The sequence below is a fragment of the Leptidea sinapis genome, chromosome 4 (assembly GCF_905404315.1).
Source record: "Leptidea sinapis chromosome 4, ilLepSina1.1, whole genome shotgun sequence".
NCBI lineage: Eukaryota > Metazoa > Arthropoda > Insecta > Lepidoptera > Pieridae > Leptidea > Leptidea sinapis.
This window is the reverse complement of record NC_066268.1, coordinates 9,683,234-9,710,513: the sequence shown is the minus strand read 5'-3', so window position 1 is coordinate 9,710,513 and position 27,280 is coordinate 9,683,234. Positions and strand designations below refer to the sequence as shown.

Below are 27,280 nucleotides of genomic sequence, written 5' to 3'. Positions count from 1 at the left end.
TCTAAATTAGCATTTTTTGCAGTGATATCGTTATGAGAGCTCATAATTCTGTTTAAGGGGGCGTTTTTACCTATATTAGTTCTGCTGATTGTTGGGCTGAAAATATTTTTAATAGGGAATCTTGGTCTATATCTAGGGACTGTAAGATTTACATTTATAAGAAATTCTGGGTATATGATTCTACCGTGTATAATTTTATGTAAAGTAGACACGTCATTTATTTTTCGTCTTATCTCCAACGAATTCATATTGAAATGGTCCAGTCTTGTTTTATAGTCTGCACGATAAGGGCAGGTTTTGTCTTTAAAAGCTAGAAAGCGAGTGAAATTACGTTGAATACGCTCTAATCTATCAATATGGACATTATATTGGGGATTCCAAACCGGTGAAACGTATTCAAGTGCACTTCGTACCAATGCATTGTAAAGACACACAATTGCAAATGGATTTCTGAAATCTTTGCAAGTACGCTTTATAAAACCCAGCATTTTCCAAGACTTAAATATGATGTTATCAATATGATTAATAAAATTTAGTTTTTTGTCTATAACTATACCTAGATCACGAACCAATGACGCCTATTCCAAAGGAACATTATTAACGACGTAAGATGATGCAGTCTCAGTTCTATTTCTAGTGATCTTGAAAGATATGTACATATTTTTCCCGATTAAGTATCATTTTATTTACATAACACCAGTTGCAAATATTATCCAGGTCAATTTGAAGTAGTCTTATGTCATTATGAGACTTAATTTCTTTATGAATTTTTAAGTCGTCTGCGAACATAGAACATTTACTAGATGTTATTTGATCCAAAATATCATTAATAAAAGCGTTGAAAAGAACAGGACCAAGATGTGAACCCTGAGGAACGCCTGATATAGGATATAGGAATACGGAAACCATGCTGTGCATTCGACATAACGTTCTCCAGTGTCTGGTTAAAATTGGACAAATATTCTTTTCGAATATCTTAGGAAATATGCTTAAGATTGATACGGGCCTATAGTTTTTGATATTACATTTATCACCTTTTTTGTGTATGGGTACAACATTCGCAATCTTCCAATCAGTAGGAAATATGCCAGCATTAATAGATTTTTCAAAAATAATTTTGAGAGGAAGTGTTAACTGCTTTACTGTCCTTTTAATAAATATTGGAGGTATCCTGTCCAGTCCAGTACCTTTACTAACGTCAATTAATTTTATAGTGTTCTCGATGGCTCGTTCCGTTACGACAATGTTACTAAGAGATAGCTGGGGAAAAGAGACTACTCAAGACTAATAGAACTATAGGACGTAGAATAAACAGATTAAAAGTGTTGAGCGAAGAAATTACAAATATCTTGTCCTGTATGAGCTTTATTTTCATTTAAAAATATTTCTGCGGGCATATTTGAAACACTACCTCGTTGTTGTTTGAAAAAGACCAAACCTTTTTAGGATTTTTAAAAATTGCTTTTTCAGTATTATTTATGTAGTCGGAATATACAAGATGAAATCATGGAATCGACCCGCTTACTACATAATTTTGCTTCTATCTTATCCTTAGGATTTTTATATATCTTATACTTTTTCGAATTCTATCTCTTTCAGGTATTATTTTTATTAAATCACGTGTGAACCACAATGGATATTTAAGGTTACGTGTTTTAATTTTCGGTATAGTTGATTCGATGATAGAGTATCACAATTTTTAAAATTTTGCAACGGCAACATTGACATCTTTAATAGGTAAGAGCTCTGACATCCAATTAATTCTTTTTAACTCTGCAATAACTAGTCAATAGTTTGCTTTTCTAAAACAATAATTACAAATTTGTTTGTTTATACAATACGAATATGATAATTTTGTGTCTATTTCTACATTTAATGCTGGATGATGAGGATCGAGTTTGCTCAATGGGCTCCCACAATGTTCTACAGATATACCTTCAAAGTTACAGAGTATTAAATCTAATAATCTATTGTTCTGATTTCTTACATCATTATACTGAACCAAGTTGTTTAAGGACATAAAATTGATTAAACGGTATCCTAAATTACTTTTATAATTAATTGGTTGCAAATGAGAGGAGCTGTTACTATCATATTTCCAGTCGATAAATCCCAGATTGAAGTCACCTAGAAGATGATTTTGCCAGAATAAGACTGCATTACGTAACCACAATTTTTTTGAATATAATCCAGTGTGGTGGCCGTAACCGGAGGGGGTAAGTAAAGTGTACAGAACAGTATTTCCTTGTAGACTTTATCATTGTCGAAACGACATTCCACTGAGACCCATAAATCTTCGCTGGTGCTTTCGAAATGGTTGACTCTTCTTGAAATTAAATGTTTAGAAACAGCCATAATAACACCTCCTCCATTTGCTTTCGATGAACTACTAGAACTACGATCTCTCCTGTATACAACATATTTATCTCAAAACAGCTCACTATCATGAATTCCGTCATCTAACCAAGTTTCTGTTCCAACAATAATATCATAGTTTGATGTCAAGATCGCTAGTTTCACTTCTTTTACTTTGGACTTGAGTCCTCTAAAGTTTTGGTAGTAGATATTGAATTTTGTAATTTGTATTGGGATTGACGGATAGGCAGATCACAATTTGTTAAGCGAATCGTAACACTTTATTTGTTTAGAGGGTGATTGATCATTTTTTCTAACAAATATGCGGCCGTTGCGTACCCATGTATATTTTATTGTTTCTCACGAGCAATGTGTCTTGTACGAGCATGTAGGGCTTTGTAAACTGGAGCGAGGTGTTCCAAAACAAACTCTGGCACCTTGGTCCCACCGTAGCCTAAGTGTGCAGAATTCAATTTATTAGTGGAATTATTTTTGTTGAATTTAGTCACTGCAGATAGAATGTTATGTCTAATTCTTGTTGTAGGAAGCTTGACAATAACAGACCGTGGTCTGTTATTGGATTCATTCATCTTCCTAACTCGCGTGCATGAAATAATATCCATGTCCTGTATAGGGTTTAAGACTGTGGAACATAATTTTTTTACGACGGTGATCAAGTTTTCACTTTTACTTTCCGGTATGCCACTTAATTCAATGTAAGTTTCTAGCAAATTAACTCTTGTGGTTAGTTCGTTTATTTTATCCTTTAGCAAAATGTTGTCCTTACAGAGAGAAATTACTTTTTCTTCGGATTCCAAAAGTTTCTTATTTATTCGGTCGTATTCGCCACTAAGAAATTCTACACCAGATTTTAATTCCTGAAGGACAGAGAGATTCTCTACTATAGGTGCCAATTCTCGTTTAATAATTGTTTCGACAACAGTTTGTATATTGTAGAACTCCATGGGAAGTTATTTACTCATCTTCAGGACAGCCCTTTGCACGTTTGCCCCACTAGTACATAAAAAGACCACACTTATTAAATTTGTTTTAGAAAGCTCAAATACCTTCCGATGCGTGGGCGGGCGCCGCGTGGAAGGCACGTAGACGGGCGTGATGAGGTCATCACCGGAGCCAGCGTCAGGTAACACGCAGGCATCCTCGTCATCATCGCGACACCCAGACCCCGCCCCTGAGTAGACCAGCTCATCAAGAACTCCGGCACCGCCATACCCAGATGGTGGCGTCTGTAATGATCGACATAGGCTTCAGTATATGTGCGCGATTCGTGACATTGCTGTCAGTACGTTGACCTTCAAGTGCAGTTATATTGGACTTTCCTTGAGTAGGAATATAAAAACTTAATGACGTTATTGAGCGTCAGGAACACACAGACATATCATTCCCAGTCTGATAGTGTTACTGTCCAAATTAAACCTGAACTGAATAAATGTTTCACATTGCTGCTAATTGACCAAGGATATTTTAAACAACTCGAGTAAATGCGGTGCAAAAATGTAGCAGTCAGAGCTTATTACGGTGTAATTTGTGGCATGTTTTATATTTCGCCTTCGTTTTGATACGACGTAATACAACTTTATGTGTAGAACGTCATTGTGAAAGCGTGTTACAAAAATCCGACTTTAAAAATATTGATTAAACCATACCATAAACTCTAGATTTTTTGTAGTCATATATTATAACATAAAAATATTTTTATAAAGTGTAAATCTAATATAGGTCCTCTTCTCCCTGCCCTGGAAACACCCCGCGTTCATGTTATAGTTTGGCACATGGGCAGGTCCAACAGCTACCACACCTGCTGCATCCTGTTGATGTCCCTGTCGAGTGGCCCGGCGGCCCGACGCACGTCGCCCCGCACGGCCACTCCGGGGTCGCCCCCCGCGGCCAGGTCTAACACCCGCGCCCCTCCCGCCACCAGCCCCGCTACCACACCGCTGAACGAGCGCGCGCCGCCGGGCCCGCCGCCCACGGTCACACGAGACAGACTGTTGAAGATTGTGGACTGCTGGCCACCTGTCGTACAATAACACTATTTCAAAATCATTTCATTATTTTAGCATTAAAACTTGATTTGAAACTCCATGAAATTAAAAGGGACACTAAAAAGAATTGAATATTAAAGGACGCTCTTAGTACTCGACCTGTATTTCAATATTTATGTGTGTCGTAGTCAAGAACGTGGAGAACAAGAAGAGAGTACGAAGTTGATTCTGTATTCGTTTTAGCTCTGGTGTAATTAGCGTGGGGTGTGATTGCGGGCCAGAGTGGGCACCGGGCGAGCGCCGAGCGGGCAGTCAGAAAAGATCCATCGTGCGAGGAGGTTGTGTCACACGCGTATGCCGGGTACACGAAGTTCTTATAACGTAGTCATAAGATAAGATAAACTTTATTTGCATTGACTAGGTACAGGTAGATGGTACAGTATGAAATGTTAAAATATGCTTACTCAGCTATAAAGAAAAGAATGCAGATGATGATGATTCAAGACTTCTTTTGTCAGATCATTAAATATCCATTAGATGGCATAAAGAGCCCTTCTGCATCGGGAATGTGATAATGGCAATTAATTGAGAAAATTCCTGAAGAGAAAATGCCCGAGGAGGTGATCACTGGCTTTGCAATCTCCATGCTGTCTCAGTGCGATGAAAAATTTCGTCGAGAGTTGAATTCAGTGGTTATAAATGACAAAAGCCAACTATTTCGCACATTGCGTTGTTTCACATTAAAGAGACGTAACAAAGACATTGATTCGTCTGATTCGGACGTAAAGCGCTTTAGAAGCAATACTCCATTTCGCGGCAGCTGCCACTTTTGCGGTAGACATGGCCATCGAGGCCTAGCTTGCCACGACAGAAATAGGTTCGTCGCAAGGAACTCTTCAGTGGCAGCCAAGACAGAGCCACCACGTTTCTCGGCAACTCCGCAGAATCCTCGTCCATGTGTCGCCTGCTACGTGTGTGCCAATCCCGGCCACGTAGCTTTTGTATGCCTCATGCGTTACAAGAAAAAGGAAGATGGTGCAGGTGGTGCCGCCAGTTTCAGCAAGCATTGTTAACGTGTGTACTCGAGCTGCGCATGGATTGATTGAGATAAGTGGTATAAAATTGCCTTTTGTTCAGAATGTAGTTTGATTAAGGAAAGCTATTGCAAGTTTCTTAAGTGTAGGTACTAATACTATGATTTCTCTGCTACAAATTAAATGTCCCACTATAGTCCAAAACCTTAATTTTAACATCACTTATCACGCTTTGCCAGATGAGTTTATAAGTGAAGAAGTTTTATTAGGCCGTCATGTTTTAGAAGTAAGGATTTCCGTTCATCTTAGTAATGATAAATTGACTTTTGTTAAGAAAAATATATCAAACTCTTGTACAACACTCTCACCATTTCACGAAGATCGATACCAACCTCATAGGATGCGATAAAGAGCGGTTGTCGGGTATACTCAAAAAATACTCCAATAATTTTATACAGACATTGCCAACTAATCGCAATAAGACCGGTGAACTAAAAATCGATCTTATTGACCCTGCTAGGATAGTTCACAGGAGACCATATGGTTTGTCTGCTTTAGAGCTTGATATCGTTCATGAAAAGATTCAAGAAATGTTAGATGGTAATATATGTGCGTCCACATTTTCAAGCCCTATCCTATTAGTAAAAACAAAAGACGGTAAAGATCGGTTGCGTGTAGATTATAGAGAGCTCAACAGCAATACTCGTCCGGATAGCTACCCACTTCCACTAATCAGTGACCAAATTAATAAATTGCATGGAGCGCATTATTACAGTATTGTGGACATGGCCTCAGGCTTTCACCAGGTAAAGGTTCATGAGGATTCAGTGGCACACCAACAGGCCAGTACGAATTTTTGACGATGCCATTTGGTCTTAAGAACGCTCCACAGGTTTTCCAAAGGGCTATTAATTCTCCGCCTAAACCTTTAAAAGATGACAGGGTCTTGGTTTATGGGGACGATGTCCTTTCGGCATCGAAAACCATTGATGAGGGCCTTTCTCGACTAAATAAAGTACTAGAAACTTTATCCCATGCCGGATTCTCGTTTAACTTTAAGAAATGCTCTTTTATGAAAAAGGAGTTCGAGTACTAAGGTTACGTCATGTCCTCAGGAGCTCTCAAACCTAATGTGCACAAAGTTCAAGCCTTACAAAAGGCTCCAAAACAATCCGCAGCTAAACAGGTTTGGCAGTTTATTGGATTAGCCACATATTTTAGACAATTCATTCCAAATTTTTCAAAATTACTCAATCCCCTTTATCCACTAACTTCCAGCAAAGGCCCCTATAAAATCATAGCTGTCCTAGAAGAGGATAGATATGAATTGAAGCCTGTTAACGGGTCCAATCGAACGTACAAAGTTGCCCATGAGAACCTACGCGAAGTACCCAGTAGTACATTAGGTTATTTAGAAGTAGTTGAAACTTATAATGATGATGCCGTGACGGCGGATGCTAACCATAACTTAGCTGTAATTCGTGACGCTGAGGATGAACTTTCTGATAGCGACACTATATCTGTTAATAGTAGCACTTTGTCGGCTAGTTCACGTACCTAGCGCTAATAGCAATAGTTTAGAGAGTTCATCATCAGAATCACCAGCTTCTATCAGCATTGTAACTAATGCCAATGTACACCGCGATGAAAGCTAGTAATATATAAAAAAAGAGAAAGACATGTAGTATATCAAAAAATGTAGGAAAGAGTCCGATGACTCAGCTATAGGGGTTGCATTTTGCTCTAGCCTTTTGGCTATAGGTCCTTTATCTGGTCTAGCATTAGCTACAGGGATATCTGGTCTATCTAACACAGCTAAAGAGATTTCCGGCCTAGCGCAATCCAGTCTCCGGTTTTAAAAACTGATGAGAGGGATTTATCCAGTCTCCGGTTTTAAAACTGATGAGAGGGACTTAAGAGTTCTAGTATGCTGAAGGGTTTGCCGGTCCAGCACATTGTTGTAATCTTTCGTTATTGATACTAGTTATATATTCGTGATTAGATAAATGTGTCAAGATCAACGAACAGTTTTTTTGTCTTGTTCCCAGATGCTCAAAAGACGCTCGAGGACGAGCATATGTCAGTATGGCCGTGACGCCGCCACTATCAAGTTTTGTAAAACAACGTGCAACGGGCAATTGGTCGAACGATCGTACGATGTGTCACCCCGATCCCCACCACAGAGCCTGTATAAAGCAGCGCGCGCGCACAACTCGTTTGATTTATTCATCGACCATTGCCCGGTGCACACGTTACGTAATCACCGAGTAGCCTTGGAATATTTATCTATTGAGTTTGTATATTAAAATCGTACTAAATTAAGAGACTGAAATTACAATTGGAATAAATCATGTGATTGAGAGAAAACTCTGTGTTTGTTTTCTTATTTAAAAAAAAAACAACAATGCCGGGGCCTGACGCTACATATATGCTTCTAGAATACGATCCCAGAAAATATGCAAGACAAATGTGTTACGAAATTTTAAAGAATTGTAAAAAATGTTTGTGTGGGAAAGGTTACTATAGCATAAACGATGTTCTTAATGACACCACAGACTGGGAATGAGGCGAACACACTCAGGCTCTTTAATTATAAATGTTTATGGCACGATGTCACATTGTTATCCATACTTTATATATAAAAAAAGCCCGCTGAGTTTCTTGCATCGATTTTTCTCAGGTCTAAGGCAGTCTTTTTTGAATGGATATTTGACGTTAGTATATGGTAGTATTTGACGTTCAATAAGTGATTTTGAATCAATTAATGAACCAATATTTATTTATTCTTATGTACATTTCTCAATTATTTTTGAAAGTATTGGTATCAGCGTGATTGGTCTGTAATTATCTATATTTGTTTATTTTGCCTTTTTTAAATAGTAGTTTGACCACTGACTGTTTTAATATCTCGGGAAAAGAACCTTGTTCAAAAGATAAGTTGACTAAGTGCAAAAGCATTGGGCTAACGTTATCATAAGGCTATCGTTGTGAAGTGTAACGTTGTTGTTGATTATAATACGGTGTGTTTATAAGACTGTGTTGTACTTTGTGTCGTGTTCAACGTCCACAATAATGGACACCCACGAGGATCCTGACCGTGTGCCTGGCCTTGCACCGCCATATATGTGAAAGTAACATATTTCCACCTATGTAGTCATCACGATATCTACGAAACGTCCATCGCTATTGCAACTGTTACCAGGACAAAACAACAGGACAGCTGTACATTAAAATAATATACCAATCTTAATTTTCAAATCCATATAGTTAAGTAGATAAACATTTATCTGTCTGATCCAATCATGCACATACAAATCTAAAAATAACTTTACGGCATCCCATAGAGTTAGACTATTATTATTATTAGACGTTAGACAATTTTATATTACCTATGATAATAGAAATCAGCTGTTAGAATGTTAAAAATGAGGTTCTTTAGTGTTGGCGAATCAGAATATTGACTTCTGTGTTTTCGGTTTGAGGCCACTAGCGTAACTGACTTGGATTGCCGTTTTCCGCTCCGTCCAATCAGGAGCGAGGATTTTCAAGTCTGCGCCTGAAGAGCATGGATTCCAACGAAATAAAATGATATTATTTATTAATAATAGGTATATTATTTACGAAGTAGCTTACATTTGTTATCAAAATATCTTTATCTTGACAGCAATGATAGCACGATAACACATTTTAAAACGGTTTTTTTCAGCAGCGTAAAAGATTTGTTACCGCGGTGGTACTACCTTGAGGATGTCGGATGTTGACAGCATAGTTGTCGAGCTGCAGCGCCGCTCTGCTGCCGTTCCGCACGAAGCTGGCCACGTGGTAGGTGCCGTCGTCGACCCTGGCCGCCTCGTCTCCGAGAGGATGGTCACCGTCTCCCACGTTGTACACCATGAAAAGGTTGCCTCGGATCTTAAGGATTGGTTGATAGTTCGTTACAGATGACACTTACTGTGTGTATATAAATAAATCAAAACTAATGTTTTAGAGATAGTATTAAAATTGGTAGAAACGTTTGCAACCAAATCGAATGGATTTTATCTTCAAATAAAAATAAGGAATCGACTGGGATTGGTGTAACTTGTGATTATCATCGCCCAGAGGTCAAAAGACGACCAAAATTCATTATATTTTTAAGTGTAAACTTTTAAATGTTGTCGATACGTTGACGGTTGACGATTTACGGCTGTTTTCAATAAGCTATCTCTATCGTATACCTCTATAATATATGTGTTTTTGTGTGTGTGTCATTGAAACAGAATTATTATTATTTTAATATATTTTATGGCATTTTATTTACCAAATAGCTTGATGCACTTCTTCTCCATATTAACTTTAACTGTGTTCAATTCACATTCATTCAGTGTAATTTATATATATATATATATATATATATATATATTAGTGAACAGTAACCATGATAATCAGCTGATGTAAAGAATATGTCGAAAAAGTAGAACAACTTAGTTTTGCAAATATCTAATTGAATGCTATCCAACTCCGTGAACAGACTGGCTGTGGTTTGAATTCTAGACATTTTTACTATCCGGAGGCCTACACAAAAATACAAATGGCAGCAAGGACTTAAAAAAATAGACTACTCCAGGACGGTAGCAGGCTATGCAGCCCTGGAGAATCCATTCCTGGGTGTCCACAATTAGGGCCTGTACCTAATAGTGGTTGCCGAGGCTGCCCCGCGTATTCTGGAGGAGCCAAATCTGTGCTGATTCGGGGCAAACAGAGCATGAGGCTCAAACCACCCTCCTCCACACTTGCTGTGGACTTTTGCAACATCAGGGGGCTTCGCTCAAATTTAAATACCGTCCACTTTCACCTGGAGATGGCGAAGCCGGCCCTGCTCTTTTAACCGAGACACAGATATCCTCTGTGACTGATTCATCTTACCTTTCATACCCGGGGTATAATTTGGAACACTCCTTTATACCACGGGCTGGAGTGTGCGTTTACGTCAGGGAGGATGTCTGTTCTCGACGCCTGAGGACCAATCCATCATCTGGCTGCGTGTAGACTGCAATTACCATCCGCGATTCTACGCATCCCTGTATAGTTCCTATAGAGGTAACGCAGAGACTGACTGGCTCCTCGAACACATCCAAATGGCTACAGATTCTGTGTTGGAGCAAATCCCCACTGCAGAGATCGTGTTTCTTGGCGATTTTAACGACCAACACGCCGAATGGCTTGGCTCACGTACCACCGATCTCCAGTTATTGCGCCAACGCGAATCCCAGATGTAGAAGATCATACACCTTCACTGCTGGACCTTCTGTTGACCTGACATCCGGACGGCTACCAAGTTTCCGTTGACCTTCCTCTGGGATCGTCGGACCACTGCCTAATCCGGAGCACCGTGCCGATCACGCGCCTAACACGGCCCCGCCTCTTAGGCTGTCCCCGCGTGTGGCACTAAAGGTCAGCAGAGTGGGACGAGGTATGGTACTTTTTTGCATCCTACCCGTGGAGGCAGATCTGTTTTTGGCTGGGTGATCCAGATGCCGCTGCTGACGCTGTTGCTGATGTGGTACTGCAAGGTATGGAACTCTTCATTCATCCCCCTCTGTGCCTATCGCTGGCAGGTCCCAACCATGGTTTGACCGCTCCTGCAAAATGGCCTCTCGCCGAAAGCAGGAGTGCTATCAGGCTTGGGTCAATGTGGTGGTATCTAAGGATGTGAATTTCACTTAAAAAAAAACTTCAATCATGCCTCCAGGTCCTTCAAAAGAGTAATTGCTGACGCGAAGTCGAAGCACATCAGCAGAATTGGTGAGAGACTTGCACGCCTTCCCTCGGGAACTCGTGCAATCTGGTCGCTCGCCAAGGCTGTCCAAGGAAACTTCTGCCAGCCAGCCATTCCGCCACTGCACAGCAATGATGACTCGCTATCCCATGACGCGAAAGAGAAAGCTGATCTCCTGGACTCCCTCTTCGCGTCCAACTCGACTCTGGATGACCAAGGTGCACCACCACCGCATATTCCGCATTGCGAGTCACACATGCCGGAGGTAAAAGCCCGGCATGGCGCCGTGCTAAAGGCGCTCCTCTCCTTGGACATTCATAAATCGAGCGGGCCCGATGGCATTCCCCTGATAGTGCTGCGAACATATGCTCCGGAACTGGCGCCGGTCCTTACCCGTCTTTTCCGGCTCTCCTACTCATCAGGCGTAGTCCCGAAATTATGGAAGGCGGCTTTAGTGCACCTGATCCCTAAAAGGTGCACGTTCAGATCCGTCCAACTACCGCCCCATTGCCATTACCTCCATTTGCTTGAAAGTAATGGAGGCGATCATCAACTGCCAGCTCTTGGGTTACCTAGAGGAGCACCAGCTGCCCGTACGGTTTCCGTCAGCGTCGGTTAGCTGGTGATCTTCTTGCATACCTCACCCATAAATAGGCGCAAGCGGTTGAGTCGAAGGGAAAGGCGTTGGTGGTGAGTTTGGACATAGCGAAGGCCTTCGATCGGGTGTGGCATAAAGCACTTATAGCGGAACTGCCATCCTATGGGCTTCCCGGGAAGTTGTGCAAATGGGTCGCTAGCTTTTTTGCCGATCGAAGCATCAAGGTTGTTTTCAACGGTGCATGCTCCGACTTAAAACCCATAAACAATGGTGTCCCGCATGGCTGCGTGCTATCCCCTACACTGTTTCTTTTGCATATCAATGATATGCTGCAAATCAGCTGTATGCAGACGACAGCACAGGGTATGCTTCCTACACCGGCCGTGCCAATATGTCCCGGGATAGCATCGACGAGAACCGGAACAAACTTGTGTCTGAAATCGAGACTATGCTTTGGATAGTCTCGGAATGTGGCCGACAACATTTAGTCCAATTCAACCCCAAGAAGACACAAGTTTGTGAGTTCACCACTAAAAAGTCTCCTTTGTCGTATCCCCTCGATTCGAGATCACTCCTCTAACTGCCTGTATTGGCAGACTTGGCGTCGATATATCGAGTGACGTTCAGTTCCGTGGTCACTTGGAAAATAAGGCCGAACTGGTCTCAAAAAAGCTTAGTGTACTGAGTGAGGCGAGATAGTACTTTCACTAAAAGCCACCGCCTGCAACTTTATAAGGCGCAAATTCGGCCTCACATGGAGTACTGTCTGAGGACAGTACTCCAGCATCTGGTCGGGTGCTCCCCAGTACCAGCTTCTTCCATTTGACCGCATACAACGAAGAGCGGTTCGATTCATCGACGATCAAGCCATCTCCGATCGGCTTGATTCTTTGGCTTTGCATAGAGATGTGGGTTCTCTCTGCATCTTCTACCGCATTTATCACGGGGAGTGCTCAGAGGAGCTATTCGGGTTGATTCCAGCGGCCGAATTTCACCACCGGACACTACGTGCAAAGTACCACCCGCACCACGTAGACGTCTGGCATTCCACAACCGCGCGTTTTGTTGGAATTTTTTGCCTCGCACAGCCACTTTGTGGAATCAATTACCGGCTGCGGTTTTCCCGAACAGATACAACTTCCAACCTTCAAGAAAAAAGCATACTCCCACCTTAAAGGCCGGTGATGCAATTATTGACACACCTGATGTTGCGGATGTCCATGGGCGGCTGCCTCACCTCTCCCCATTCCGTAATCCTCTTGCCCGTTTGCCCCCTCTTATATTTAAAAAAAAACTCCAGTACGGGCTACTAAAGCAACGTTACAAGTTGAAACTTCGAACATCACAACGAGGAAGAAACCTTCACCAGGGACGACACTTACTGTTGATCTGAAGGACAATTATAGCCCCGTCACTTCTTCCCAAGTGCAACAAATTGTTCAGAATGCTATAGATGAAATAGGGGAGATAAAGACTTTTATGAACTTCTTAAGTCATCAATACGAGGATATGAAGAAGATGGTATTGACAAAATTGGATGTTGTTGATAAAATTAATAAAGAAAATGAAGAGTTAGAAATTACCTTAAGGGAATTGAATTCGAAACTTAATATCTTGGAGCAGCAATCTCGATCATCTAATATCGAGGTGCAATGTGTACCCGAATTCGGAGGAGAGAATCTTGTTAACACAATCGTGAACTTAGGTATGGTGGTAAGGTGATATTTTGTGAAGTTATTGACACCAATATACACAATGTAACACGTATCGGCAAAATGAACTCGTCAAATACACAACCTCTATCCATCGTTGTGCAGTTCGCTAGCCACGACTCAGGGACATTTTTCTTGCCGCATCTATTAAGTACAACAAAAATAATCCCACCAATAAGATGAATAGCAAACATCTCGGTATGGGTGGCACTCAGGAGAACAAATGTGTTGTTGAACACCTGTCACCTGGAAACAAAGCTCTCTATGCTGCAGCAAAACTAAAGGCCAAAGAAAAGAACTACAAGTATGTTTGAGTCAGAAATGGCAAGATTTTCATGCGCAAATCAGACGATTTTAAATATATAAAGAACCATGTTGTATTAAACAAATTATACTAAATTGTATAATTTTGTGGTTTGTAATTTAAAAGTATTAGCACACAATAAATTATATTCGATCAATTAAAAATTTATTATCAGAATGTACGAGGAGTTAAATCAAAATTAAATGAAATACGAATTACTGTAACTTAACGAAATGTGACTATGACATTGTTGTGTTATGCGAGACTTGGCTTAATGAGAGTGTCTATGATAGGGAAATATTTTGTGACCGTTATGTTCTTTATAGAAGAGATCGTTCAGTGACTCCTTGTAACCGCAAAACTGAAGGTGGGGGAGTATTAATTGCCATTTGAAATAAATTGAAGTCTAAGCGTATTGTTGATAATGGAAGCAGATGTTTTTGTTAAACTAAATACTTCGGTAAATAATAAAAATATTAATATTTGTCTGCCGTATATTTGCCATAACCACTGAAACCAAATATACTTGAACACTTTATTGACGATGCTAGCAGGGTTTTAGAACTAGAAGATTACGTTATGGTGTTAGGAGACTTTAATCTAGGCACCTTACAGTGGTTTAACAATAATGGAGCATTAATCGATTCCCCATCCTATATTTCGTGTAATATGGAAAGAATGCTTTGGGACTTTATAATGTATAACGATCTAAAACAATTTAACAATTTGCCTAACATAAATAACCGGTTACTTGACTTGCTTTTATTACGCATGCCCTATTGTGTTCACCTACAGAATGCATCTCAAGTAATATCTAAAATAGATCCACATCAACCTCCATTTGAATTTTCGATATCTTTAAAAAAAACATAATAAAGTAAAATTGCAAATAAATACAAAATTGCTACAATTCATATATTTCCTTTGTCGAAGCTCAAATTAAATGTAACCCAAAATATTTCTGGAGTTATCTAAAAATGAAATGGGTGGTCTATCCGGCAGAAATGTCTTATGGCCACGAATTTTGAGATAAAAGCAATATCAAATTTATTCGTTTCGCATTTCTCATCGGTTTATACTAGGCCTTCACTAAAACGTCTGAATGATGAAAATGTTACATATGAGAGCAATAACGTTCTTCCTACTGTACATATCACTCACAACCAAATCGAAAAAGCTCTAATACGACTAGACAGGCCGAAGGGTGTGGGCCCAGATGATATTCCACCTGTGTTTTTGATCAAATTAGCTGCTGAACTATCTGTTCCTCTAGAAATAATCTTTAACACTTCTATTCAAAACGGGATCTTTCCAAAGGTTTGGAAAGAAACAAAGATAGTATCCGTTTATAAGGATGGAGACAAATCCTTGGTTTCGAATTATAGACCCATAGCTATTTTATCTATCTAAGCTAAAATATTTGAATATTTTATTTGTGAAAAAATTCCGTGGCAATTATCGCAATTAATAGATACTAGGCAACATGGTTTCGTTAAAAACAAATCGACAGCAACAAACCGTGTTGTGTATACTGAAAAAATTGTGGAAGCAGTCGATGGTAAAGCACAAATTGATGCCGTATACACAGACTTCAGCAGGGAATTCGACACCGTCAATCAAGAAATTTTAATATACAAATTGCAGAAGTATAGAGTGTCGGATCTTTTGTTGAGTTGGTTACGCTCATATCTCTGCGATAGACAACTAAGAGTGGTTATCAATGGGTATACTTCGGAATCATACATAGCGACCTCAGGAATCCCACAGGGATCGCATCTCAGACCACAACTCTTTAATATGTTTATTAATGATATCTCTGAGTGTTTCAGGTATTCCAAAGTTGCTTGACTTGAGCGTCTCCAAAAAAAGATTGTATGGCATCTTGCGTTTGGTTGTGGAGTTCTTAAAAAGATTAAAACATATGAAGAACGACTATCATTTTTCCACATGAACTCCCTAGAAGAACGAAGAAATTATTTGGACTTAGCATTTCTAAAAAAATTATGCACCAGCCTAATTAATTCTCCCGACTTGCTCAGTAAAATTAGATTTTGTATACCAAATAGAATTCCAAGATCATGTCAGCGACAAATCTTTTTCTCATTACCAAATTGTCGCACTAATCTAAGAAAATTCTGCCCATTGTCACGAATGTATACCCTGTATGATCATAACAAGGACTCCTTATATATTTTCGCTAACTTTAAGAAAATTATTCTGGAAAGACATATCTTTAATATAGTATACCTTATTGTACACGGTAAAACTCAAATGAGTTTATGTATGTACAATAATTGTGTTACCTATAATATGTTATTTGTTAATAAGAAATTAATAAATAAAATAAATAAATATTACCCAAACAGGTTCTTAAATCTGTGCTTACTAATTTTGCTACTATTTTATGTATGCAATAAAAACATAACTGAGTGTGTTGTTATCTTAATTAAGTAAAATTCTGTGCATGCTGTGATTTCCTGTAAGTGAAAAGACACTTAGCATTAATTTAATTGTATTGTATTTATTGTTGTATTAGTGTACTTGTTGTTGGAAATCCTAATATTAAAAAAAATTAATTAAATTTGTAACCAAAATTTATGAAAGATGCGGGACTCGAACCCGCGACCTCTCTGTTTCCGTTCGAGCGCTCTTATCACCTTTTTTTTAATACGTGTGAAACCCCCACGGGCCGTCACTCCAGCGGGGTTTCGGTAGGGTGGTGTGTTGGAATCGAACCGACTAAAACCACACGGTGTACCATACCGTACCTTTGTAGGAGGAGTACGGGTACGGTGTTATTAACATATCCGGTACTCCTCCTGGCGCATGCCCGCAAGAGATTGGAGCGCTCTTACCACCTGAGCCAACCGTTCGAGTGACGTATGGTTCGTAAATCTTGGTATGTCTTGTTCAACTCTTGTTGTCTTTTGTCGTGGGTTCGAGTCCCGCATCTTTCATAAGAAGTGAGGGTTATCAGTTTAAAATAACAAATTGAGATCGAATTTAATCATTTTAGTTTGTTTACGTAACAAATAAAGCTTCATGTAGATAGACACATACGATTTCCATTTGCATGTAGTCCTGCGTGTTTGAGGACTCGACCCTCAGGATGACGGCATCAGCCTTGCTGGTAACGAACCCCACGGCCACCTTGTCCGCCTCTGTGTCCGCCACGGCGCTCGGAGGAAACGTGTACGTCACTATACCTCTACCAGGGCCGAACTCGTAGGCTATCGATTCTACAATTATCAAATATTTCTTAATATCATGTTATGTACGAAACATGAAACCACCAATAGTAACGATGATTAAATGAAAAAAGACTAAAAAAGGGTAGTTCGATATACTATATGTGCCGATCACTATCGACCACTCGATAATGACTTCAGTCGTTCGAGGTCACGACTGTTGAAACAGCTTTATGATTGTAACTCACAAGCTAGTGTCAATAATTTTAGTTTTAAAAAAACCTTTAAACATAATGTATAATCAAAGAAGATTATGAATAAAGATGAACAATTCGCATAGATGGGGTGGCAGTGTTTCCCTGGTTAATAAATCAATTAAAGAAGGTACGCACTGTTATAACTGAGCATTAAATTCAGTATTAGCTCTTACACCATTTAATTCTGCTGTAAATACGTCGCTGTATTATAATAAAGTCTCACCGTCATAGCAGGTAGGCCCGGTGAACGAGGTGAGGTCACAATCACACACGTATGTGTTCCATTGCTGCACACACACGCCCTTATTAGCGCACGCGTTATGAGTACACTTCGTTGGACCTGGTTTTTGTATAACATAAATTTTTTTTAATTAAAATTATAACATATGTCTACAAAAGACAAAGCATTAAAAAGTGTGCTATGGGAATCTTTCCATGAAAGAAGTGTGAATTGTGAGACACTACTTCAAGCCGGCTAACATTCTAGAGCCCTACATGGCGCAAGGCCTGTCCTATTTGGATTTTTATCCTTTATCTCTGGTCTAGATCACCTCAGTAATGTCCCACGGAGAGTGTTCCGAACAGTTGTCTGACCTGTTCATTGTCGCTGAATTCTACCACTGAACCTTACGAAACAACCTAAAATATCATCCTCAAAATGCTGTGCAAGGGAGCCTCCCATCACTTTAAGAATTACCTAATGTGTTGATACCAAAACTGATCTTGAAATATCATAACGAAAAAAAAAACAGTAAAGTAAAAGTTTGCGTTACCTTCACAACCAGAGACTAAAGATGAACTAGGAACAACAGCGTCTTCAATCAGAGACGGCGACTCACCCGGCAAGTCTACACTCGACATACAACCTTCGAAGCCTTGCCGGGACTGGACGCCTACAGGCAATGTTGTGTACATGTCTTTGGGTACACCACCCACATATAATACACTGTCTAATTCTAACATTAGATTTGAACCTGGAAATAAAAAATATCATCGATAATTCAATGGTCGAGGGGATTTGCAACGAAAAAGACTTTGCTGTCATTTTAACTAATGAATAAAAGAAAGATAAAAAATTGCATTTTATTAACGTATTAATTCATAAAAAATCTTGTAGTTTCAAAAGTATGACAGTAAATATGTAGGTGACTTATAGTTTTAAATAAGATCACAAAAATAACTGAATACTCACTTGTTGTATGCATTTCCAAATCATCATCTACTTGCACTGTGTGAATTTTCGGAGTTGGTCGTCTAATAGACACAGTATGCCATCTATTATCATTCAAAAAATTCTTCAGCTTATCTTTCATAGTTACTACTCCATCTCCAAGATTAAAAATGCAGTGTATATGTCCGTTGACTAATTCAACAGCAATAAAATCTTGTTTCTTACCGCCATTATAAAATAATAGACCATCCATTTCAGTCGTTCGGAAATAAAAATCTAGATATGTATTTGCGTATGCTTTTAACAACGGCAGTCCAACGTATGTATGTTTAGATTTAAACGTTACAGCCTTATAAACGTTCAGAGAATCTGGCTTTACAAATTTTCCAGTAAATATTATATTTGGAGTATCATAAATAGAATTACTGTCTTCCATGTTACCAACACCCAGTGATCTCGCAAGATCTATGTATTTTATCCCATTGAATATAAATTTTTGAATGTAGCCAACGAAATTTGGCAAAGTCGACGTCATTTGGATTTCCTCTTCCGGGTGAAATAGTCCTCCCAAGTGTAAAGTAGAGATTTCCAAAGTAGACGCTTTTCCTAAAATTGTTTCAGCTGTAACACAATCCAAAATAAATGATAATTTCTTTCTGTATCAAGATTATAATCACAACATTGACAATGAAATAAAAATAATAGAGCTAAAGTAAATTTCATAGACCATACAGCATGTTTTACGTTATTTACATAAACATCTATTAGCGTTTGATCAACATTGCTAAGCCAAATAGAGTTGCCAAGTCATAAAATAAGTCCAACATACTATTGTACAGTTCTAGCCAGTAGTAGAGAACATCAGAAAGAAAAAAGTTCGAAGAATAGTCACTGAGTACAACCAAGTAACAAATGATTCTATTTGTGATTTGGTTGCATGAATGTAAACAAAAACTGTGGAACCTGTTCTTGAATGAGACTATTATTGTAATTTAGGATGCATTTATTAAACATTCGAAAACTAAATCTGAACAGACACCACTATTAATAAACTACTTTAAAACTACGGGAGAAAAGAACATAACTACAGAAATGAAAAACCAAAAAGCTTAAGTATAACGGAAAGGTGAGAAACAGTGCTAGCTAAAATAAAACATAAAATAGCCACTAACGCTACCACATCTAAAAGGACATCTAACATCAAGGGTCGTCTATTAATTTAACCTTATTATATATTTGATATTAGTAAAATATTAATGATTACTAAAATTAACAAAACCAATGAGAGTATCAATGGTGGATGTGATTTCATTCCATGAATGAATATCTATTGTTAACTGTTGTATTATAAATTATTTAGCTTCTTTCTTGTACTTATAAAATAAAGATTTAACTTTATAAACCATTGCTCTACTAATTATTGAAGTATCTTTATTGAAATTTAGTCTATTTTCTTTTATCACAGTTTGATTGTTAACGTCGCACCAGCAATGGCGTAAAAGAAAAATCAAAGGGGAACCAACCTTATTCCATCTACATAAGGGTTAAAATTAAAAGTGCGGGTGGTGTCCCGTGCATACGTACATAACGTACCGCGTACTGCCTGCCCTGCGTCTACCTGCAGCTTCAGATTGGACGCGCGCCGCGAGAACCTAATCGTGTGCCATTTCTCGTCCGCAACATTTGTTCCCGCCAAGAGATTCTGTAGTGACACAAAAGTTTATGTCAGTAGTCTTAAATCAAGCGTTATTTACATTTATCATTTAATTTACTAAATCTACTCACTCAAGGCGTACTCAACTACAACTAGGAACTATTTAATAGTTGTCTTTACCTGAAGGGACACTATACTCGAAAATATTATGTAGTTCAATTAAAAAGACTACCTTTATGGTCAATAATAAGGATAAAGGGATGATATTATTTACCTTTTCTCTGTCTCCTAGCCGCACGCTGGCTCTCACTCTCCCTGCAGCTACTGCCAGCTCTATCCTGTCTGCAGAATGCTCAGAAGCAGTCCGCAGCAACAAGCCGGCCTTGCTTGTCCGAAATCTCAGCAACAACTCCTCCGTCTGTGTTGTGTGCTCCGGACCCAAGGCCGCCGTGAGGTGCTGACTACCGTTCAATAATATCGTTGGAGATTCTGAAATTATTAACATCACGTTGAGCCACTTGTTCACATTGTATTGAGCAATTTTAATTTCTATTTATTTAAAGTTAGGTAAATAAGGTTTTTTGTGGTTGCATAATGAGCGTACTTTCGATTAAAATATAAAAAAAAAACCATTGTATAGGTTTTATCTAATGGAAATAATCAACGTAATCTATCTGCTGTCAAGTGTGTTAACCAGAACATAACAAACTATGAACGCTGATAGAGTGTTTATAGTTTCTACCACTATACAACCCTGATGAATCATCACGACTCGTAGCCACACCAGTGTGACTAACCTTCAAAGTTTCCAAAGTAAAACTTTCCGCTTTCGACCATTCCGTCCACATATCGCTTGTGGGGGATATCAATATATCCACGACACTATAAATCCGTATAGGTAGGTTTTTTAAATCTATGTAATATGAAATATATCACGTTTTGCATTGCGATCTTATATCGGAATATACCTAACCAGCACTCCAAAATCTCAAAACTAAGACATTACAATAGATACATATGTTTTACTTCAGAAATAAAATGCTATCAAAACTTGAGCTCGCTTGTAAAATAGATTTAAGTTCTACAAAAGCCATACCTCTGCCACACGTAGGACCACCGTAGTTTGTTGAGGAACAGTCACAGAGAGGCCGGTTCCAGCCCTCGGAACATACGCCGCCATGCTGACACGGAGAACTCACACATTGCTTCATCATGACGTGGCAAGCTGGTCTCACTGACGCTGAAAAAACAAAATTGTTCAGCTTTTGTAACAGTAGTTTTCATTTTCAGCTTGATCAGTGTTGGCATTTGTAAGAGAACCTCAAAATGATCCGCGACACCGCTGGTGTTCTTCCATAAAAACAATGCTGCCAGTATTGTATATTCACTTTCACGTAGTGACAATTGTAAATATAGAAAGCCTTACATTCTATACATAATATAAACAATTCAAGTCATACAAAAACAAAGCTGAAATATGGCACATGCCACAAATGACACCATAATAAGCTTCGACTGCCATATCTATACATCTCTGCGTAGTCTGGTCTTGATTATCCAATTTATTTTGGAAAGGAACATATATATTATAATATAATATGCGATACGCATGTTTGCTTGTTGTAATAGCGAGGTTAAATTGAATATTTTTATATCTTTTTGCCAATCTTTCTTCACATGCTACCTGTGGGTCAGATATACGTAGATGGCTTACAATGTTCGGCGTATTCTATATTATAACGCTTGGAGAATGTTGCTGGGCTGTCTCGATTTTGAAGTGCCTCAGTAATGTTCCTAGAAGCAAGGATGGATGATTTCTTGCCACCTTGAGGAAGACATCGACTTTTAGGAGGTTTGAGGTTTTAGGACAGTCCCAATAGCATTTTAACCACCCTAGCAGAGAAACATGATGGACCCTTTTTGCGACACTGGGCGGATGGACATGTGTGTAGTGGTATTTGTGCCCTACTATAAGAACTTCTACTTTTAATTATTGTTATTTGTAAAATAACTATATACTAAGTACTAACATAAATTTTAAGTTATTTTACTGACATATCTTGTATGGATTTATGTGTCTGCGTTAGTCCCATAAATATTTGGAAAAATATTCGCTCGCATATTTTAATTTTGGGTTGGGCACAATGACGTTCTATACATATTTTATACAACGTCATTGTACGTTGTTGTAACATTGAATGAGTACTTATATTTATCCTGAAAAACAAAATGAAGAACCTGAAGAACCGCCCTGATAAAAGCCTAAAGCTTAGATAATTTAGAGCAGGCCCGGTTTATTACCTTATGTGTGTGCATCTTACATTCGCGATTTGTATGTCACTTTGTGTTAGGATACCTACGAGCATTGTTCAAAATAAAAGGTTAACTGTGAACGTTTGAAGTTTTTTTCGACGTTTTCATAGCTATCGCAGTGTATCTAGATGTATACATTATCTAAGGCCTAAGCTTCAAACTTCACTTACCAGAATCCTGCTGACGAGCGTACGCAGTTAGATCTTGTGGCTTCCCATTGAGAACTAAATCTCGTATACAACCCACAAATCCTTGGCGTAACGCTGCCGTCCAAAGTGCAGAGGGAGTTCTAGATGCAGAGTACTCCGAGCCCAGACCTCCCACGAACAAGGACCCGTCTAATTCCAGCTGATTGGATTCTCCTAAAATATCAAAGTTTAATTTTGGGTAATAGTTTCATGTTATATTCATCAGAGAGGAATTGTAAGAATTTATATGGGGCTAAGAATAAGAGACAAAATTAAAAATGTCACAATAAGAAATAAAACTAAAACAAAAGATGTAGCCTTATCTGTTCTACGTTTAAAATGGAAATGGGCTGGACATATACAAAGAACAAAGGACGAAAGATGGTCCAAAGTAGTAACGAATTGGTACCCTATAAATAGGAAACGAAATCGAGGCAGGCCTAATGAGAGATGGAGCGATGACATAGTAGAAACAGCAGGAAAGATGTGGACAAGAATTGAAAGAGACTTTTACCGCTAAAGGCGGTCCTTATTTCGAAATTAATAACTAATTATAGAAACAAAATTTATATTTTTTATTTAAAATAGTGAAATACTAACACATACTAACAAATACAATTTATAAGTAAATATCTTAATGTATACATGTAAGGAAATAAAGCTATAAATAAATAAAATAATAGTTTCATATGCTATGAAGGTGTGTTCTATAATGAAATGAAATGAAATGAAATGAAAATGAATTCATTTTGGATGAAAAACTTAACCACACATTCACACAAAATAAAACAAAATATAAGATTAACCTTAAATACAAAAGAAAAAGAAAAAGGAAAAAAAAAACACTACTAAATGATCTGTGTGACGCTGGTCTTCCAAAACTGGAGTCTACTCTGTTACAGTTATGACCATACTTAATTGCTCCAATAATAATAAAATAATAACAAAATAATAAACTCCGTAGCGGTGGTGGTAAATTATTCCAGCACTTGGTGGCATTGTACTTGAATCATCCCCTGAGAGCGGCACTGTGATGATTTTGCCGATACGAATACTTGTATTTATAAAAATAATTGTCCATTTCAACATGTTATGTATGAAATGTTTATAAAATAAATCAGTTTCTTTCTGACCCCTAGGCTATTAATTCGTAAATTTTACTTAGAGATTTTATAAAAATGCCCTAAGTGTCTTGCACCCGATAGGATTTAATAATTAAAATATATTCAACGTAAAAATCTATTTGAAAAGATATTATACATCAGATTTGAGAAGGTGTGGGGCAGGAATCTCAGCGGGATTCTTATTTTTAATAAAATTTCATTAAAATATTTTCTTTTTATTTAAAATAGCCTGGATACAATTCTCAAGGTCATTGATATTAAAAAAATTAACATTTACCACACAAACGTATTTCAAACTTTCAATCCTATTTTGTACATTTGTTTTGAACATTTTCCGGGATCATTAACCTTACGGGAACTTACCAGGAGTCTTGAATTCAGCATTGGCACCGTCAACAGTGACTCTGCCATCCCTTCCAGTTCTTCTCAACAGGAACTCATGCCAGTGTGAGTCGTCCACTCTTCGCCTGGACGCTCTCACCCGCACCCCTCCAGACCCAAGGTCCAGGTGTACATAGATGTATCCATTCAACATTTCAACCGCAAAAAGATCAGCCTAAAATAAAAACTCTGATTTGCCTATCCATCATAATTGAATAAGCTTTTTATGAATTAGAAGAACACTGGTACGCCATCTCTCTCATAAAAGACAATATAATGTTTATCTTCAAATTTTTAATTAAAAAAATATTTATATATTTCTTAATTGGATATGAAGTTCATTAAAACTTTATCGTTTATGATTTTGTAAATTCATAGTGTATTAGGAAACATGGGCCTTATTGATTTTATGAGGGGTGTTCAATAAATAGATAGAATGAAGTTTGAACTCTTTGGAAACAATAAAACTAAATAGTATAGTTAGGAATATTCATGAGATGAAAAAGGAAATACTTGATAAGAAAATATTTTTGGAAATGCAAGTGTTTTGTTTTACTTTAAGTGCTAATTCTCCATCTACAGCTGCAGGTTGGTGCGCTAAATTTTAACTTGCAAGAACTTTCACCAAAGATAACCCTCGTTCGGGTCGCCTATGAAAAAAGAGACCGCGTGCTGGGTTCAAAGAATGCTTACCTGTGCACTAAACCAAATGCGAGCTTTTTAGGAACTTTATAACCATGGATGAAACGTGGCTTCACCATTATATTCGAGAAACAAAATGACTTGGAAGATGATCTTGAACACCTAAGAAGTTTAAGGCGAGTCGTTTGGGAAATATATATAAATATAAGTAATGAAAACAACATTTTTTTTTTCGAAACAACTATTTGACAGAACTAATAACCGAATAAGTACAATATTAATGTGGCGTGTTCCATTGCAACGAATAATGATACTTTGGCCGGCCAAAATATACAATATAATAACATTAAATATTTTTTATGCGAAATAATCTGCATAGGTCAAGCGTGCAGACATGAAGTACCTGAATAATGCATTTCTTGTAGTTACTAAACATGCAAACACTACATTCTGTAATGAAAGTTACGTTTTTAATTTTGCCAGAAATTGCCACTCTCTTTTTTATGGAATAAACTTGCAATACCAGATGAAACAATGAAGCGGGGCCTGCCTTTTTGGTGTATGTACGCATTTTTTTTGTGGTACTCGTGGTGTCGTCCAGAGATGTACCATGTGTTATACTTAATCAAATGTTTGAGCTTTACTGACTAACTCCCAAGTCCTTCCTTTGCAGGATTCCACTAACGTTATCGAGGAAGGGTATTTCGAAACTGGTGCAAATACGTACTATTTGCGTGGATCATTGTTTTTTTCATTTTGATATAGCGCACACTCTGTTTTAATAACAAGAGTATTTTAAATGTACGTTATGTTACATATTGGATGGAACTCTTGTCCAAGTCCGATTAACTCAAGTTTAATTGGGACTTAAAAAAGTGGTTGTCCGTTTTTTTGACGTCTCAGTTGAACCCTTTTCTTCGATGATAGGAACTGATACCTGAGGTGGCGTTTATGATACAGGTAGGCAAGTGTGTTATTGTAACTTATAAGAATGTATTCCGGGTGGTAGGAATTTAAATGGCATTTTAAGGCATGGCTAACAGAAACCTTTATAAATATAAGACAATCATAAAAAAGTGAATTATACAGGTGGGCTATTATAAAGTCTGTTTGTTTCGAGTTCCAAGAAATAAATGCAAACAATTACACATGTAACTGAGCTCGGATAGCAAATGTTTCATGCATACTTTAAAAACTTTTTAAGCGTATATTAAAAAGACACATTTAGTTGCCTCCACGAAGTCCAAAACAAATCAAAATCTCTTTATTAATTTAGGTCATCATTAGCCGAAAGACGTCCACTGCTGGACAACGGCCTCCCCCAAAGATTTAAATGACGATCGGTCTTGCGCTGCCCTCATCCCACGTATTCCAGCAATCTTGACCAGATCGTCAGTCCAACTTGTAGGGGGCCTTCTAACATTGCGTCTTCCGGTACGTGGTCGCCATTAGAGGATTACTGACCCAACGGCCATCTGTCCGTCGAACTATGTACCCTGCCAACTGCCAAGCGCCCAAATGATTGCGATACTGAAGTTCAGTTTCGCAATCATTTGGGCTATGTCGGTGACTTTAATTCTCCTACGGATCTCCTCATTTCTGATGAAGATGATTCATTTCTGGTCGTCTTCAGACACTGTGGTATTTGGGACGAGAAAGAGAAAGCTTCCTGAACGCTGTCCATCCGAGTTGGATTCGACGAGTGACTTCTTTCGCGAAAATGGAACTGCCTAACTAGATTGTTTGTCCGAGGTAGACATACTCGTCGACAATTTCAAGAGTACAGTTCCCAACTGTTATGGGAGTAGGTGCGATATGGACATTTGACATGATCTTCGTCTTGTTCATGGTCTCTGCCACGATTACGATATCGTCTGCGAATCGAACGTAAGTGATGTATTCGCCATCTATATTGATGCCCAGCCCGTTTCAGTCCAGAAGCTTAAAGATATCTTCCAATGCAGCGGAGAACAGCTTGACTCCCCGCTGCAGTCGGATAGGTTTCGAGATCTGATCCTGGAGACGGACTGACATGTTTCCATACAGACACGATTCGATATATCGAATCGTTGATCAATGTGGCACCTCTGGAGAGACTGAAGTACCGCCCAGGTCTCGAATCAAAGGTTTTCTCATAGTCCACGAACACCAAGCACAGTGGCTGGTTATACTCCTCTGTCTTCTATATAACCTGCCGTAGCGTATGTATGTGGTCTATGGTGCTAAAGACTTTTCGGAATCCGGCTTGTTTGGAAGACTGGAAGTCGTCAAGCTTGGTATAACATTGGGGATAACCCTAGAAAACAGCTTATATACATGCCTAAGAAGTGATTTGGGCCTATAATTCTTCAAAAGCATTTTATCGCACTTTTTGAAGAACAGCACCACTATACTTCTGTACCATGCTTGTGGCGTCGCTTGACGGATTGATTTGGCTCTTGGTTCTTCAGCCTTGTTGGTAACAGGTGTCCCTGCGGACGTGTATAACTGTACGAAGAACTTCTCGACTTCCCTCAAAAGTTCGGGTTTAGACGAAACGACCCTGCCTTCACACAATTTGTATTATGGCGGCGTATAGCGCGAGTCAATGACTTG

At 38.5% G+C, this 27,280-nt stretch overlaps 1 protein-coding gene across 4 annotated transcripts in view; it reads right to left on the bottom strand.

Moving 5' to 3' along the window:
• LOC126979685 (neurexin-1) overlaps positions 1-27,280 on the bottom strand; it is a 212,862-nt gene that overhangs the window by 12,713 nt on the left and 172,869 nt on the right. For 2 of the 4 annotated variants that reach the window (XM_050829128.1, XM_050829130.1), the window contains exons 12-23: positions 24,026-24,218; positions 22,521-22,712; positions 21,134-21,277; positions 20,312-20,526; positions 19,968-20,085; positions 18,405-19,004; positions 17,986-18,186; positions 17,436-17,552; positions 16,828-17,006; positions 9,136-9,307; positions 4,175-4,392; positions 3,423-3,602 (exon numbers count right to left, since the gene is read on the bottom strand). In XM_050829128.1, the coding sequence (XP_050685085.1) occupies positions 3,423-3,602; positions 4,175-4,392; positions 9,136-9,307; positions 16,828-17,006; positions 17,436-17,552; positions 17,986-18,186; positions 18,405-19,004; positions 19,968-20,085; positions 20,312-20,526; positions 21,134-21,277; positions 22,521-22,712; positions 24,026-24,218 (2,529 nt within the window). The remainder of the gene's footprint in view (positions 1-3,422; positions 3,603-4,174; positions 4,393-9,135; positions 9,308-16,827; positions 17,007-17,435; positions 17,553-17,985; positions 18,187-18,404; positions 19,005-19,967; positions 20,086-20,311; positions 20,527-21,133; positions 21,278-22,520; positions 22,713-24,025; positions 24,219-27,280) is intronic. The other 2 variants (XM_050829129.1, XM_050829131.1) reach the window with 1 other exon arrangement.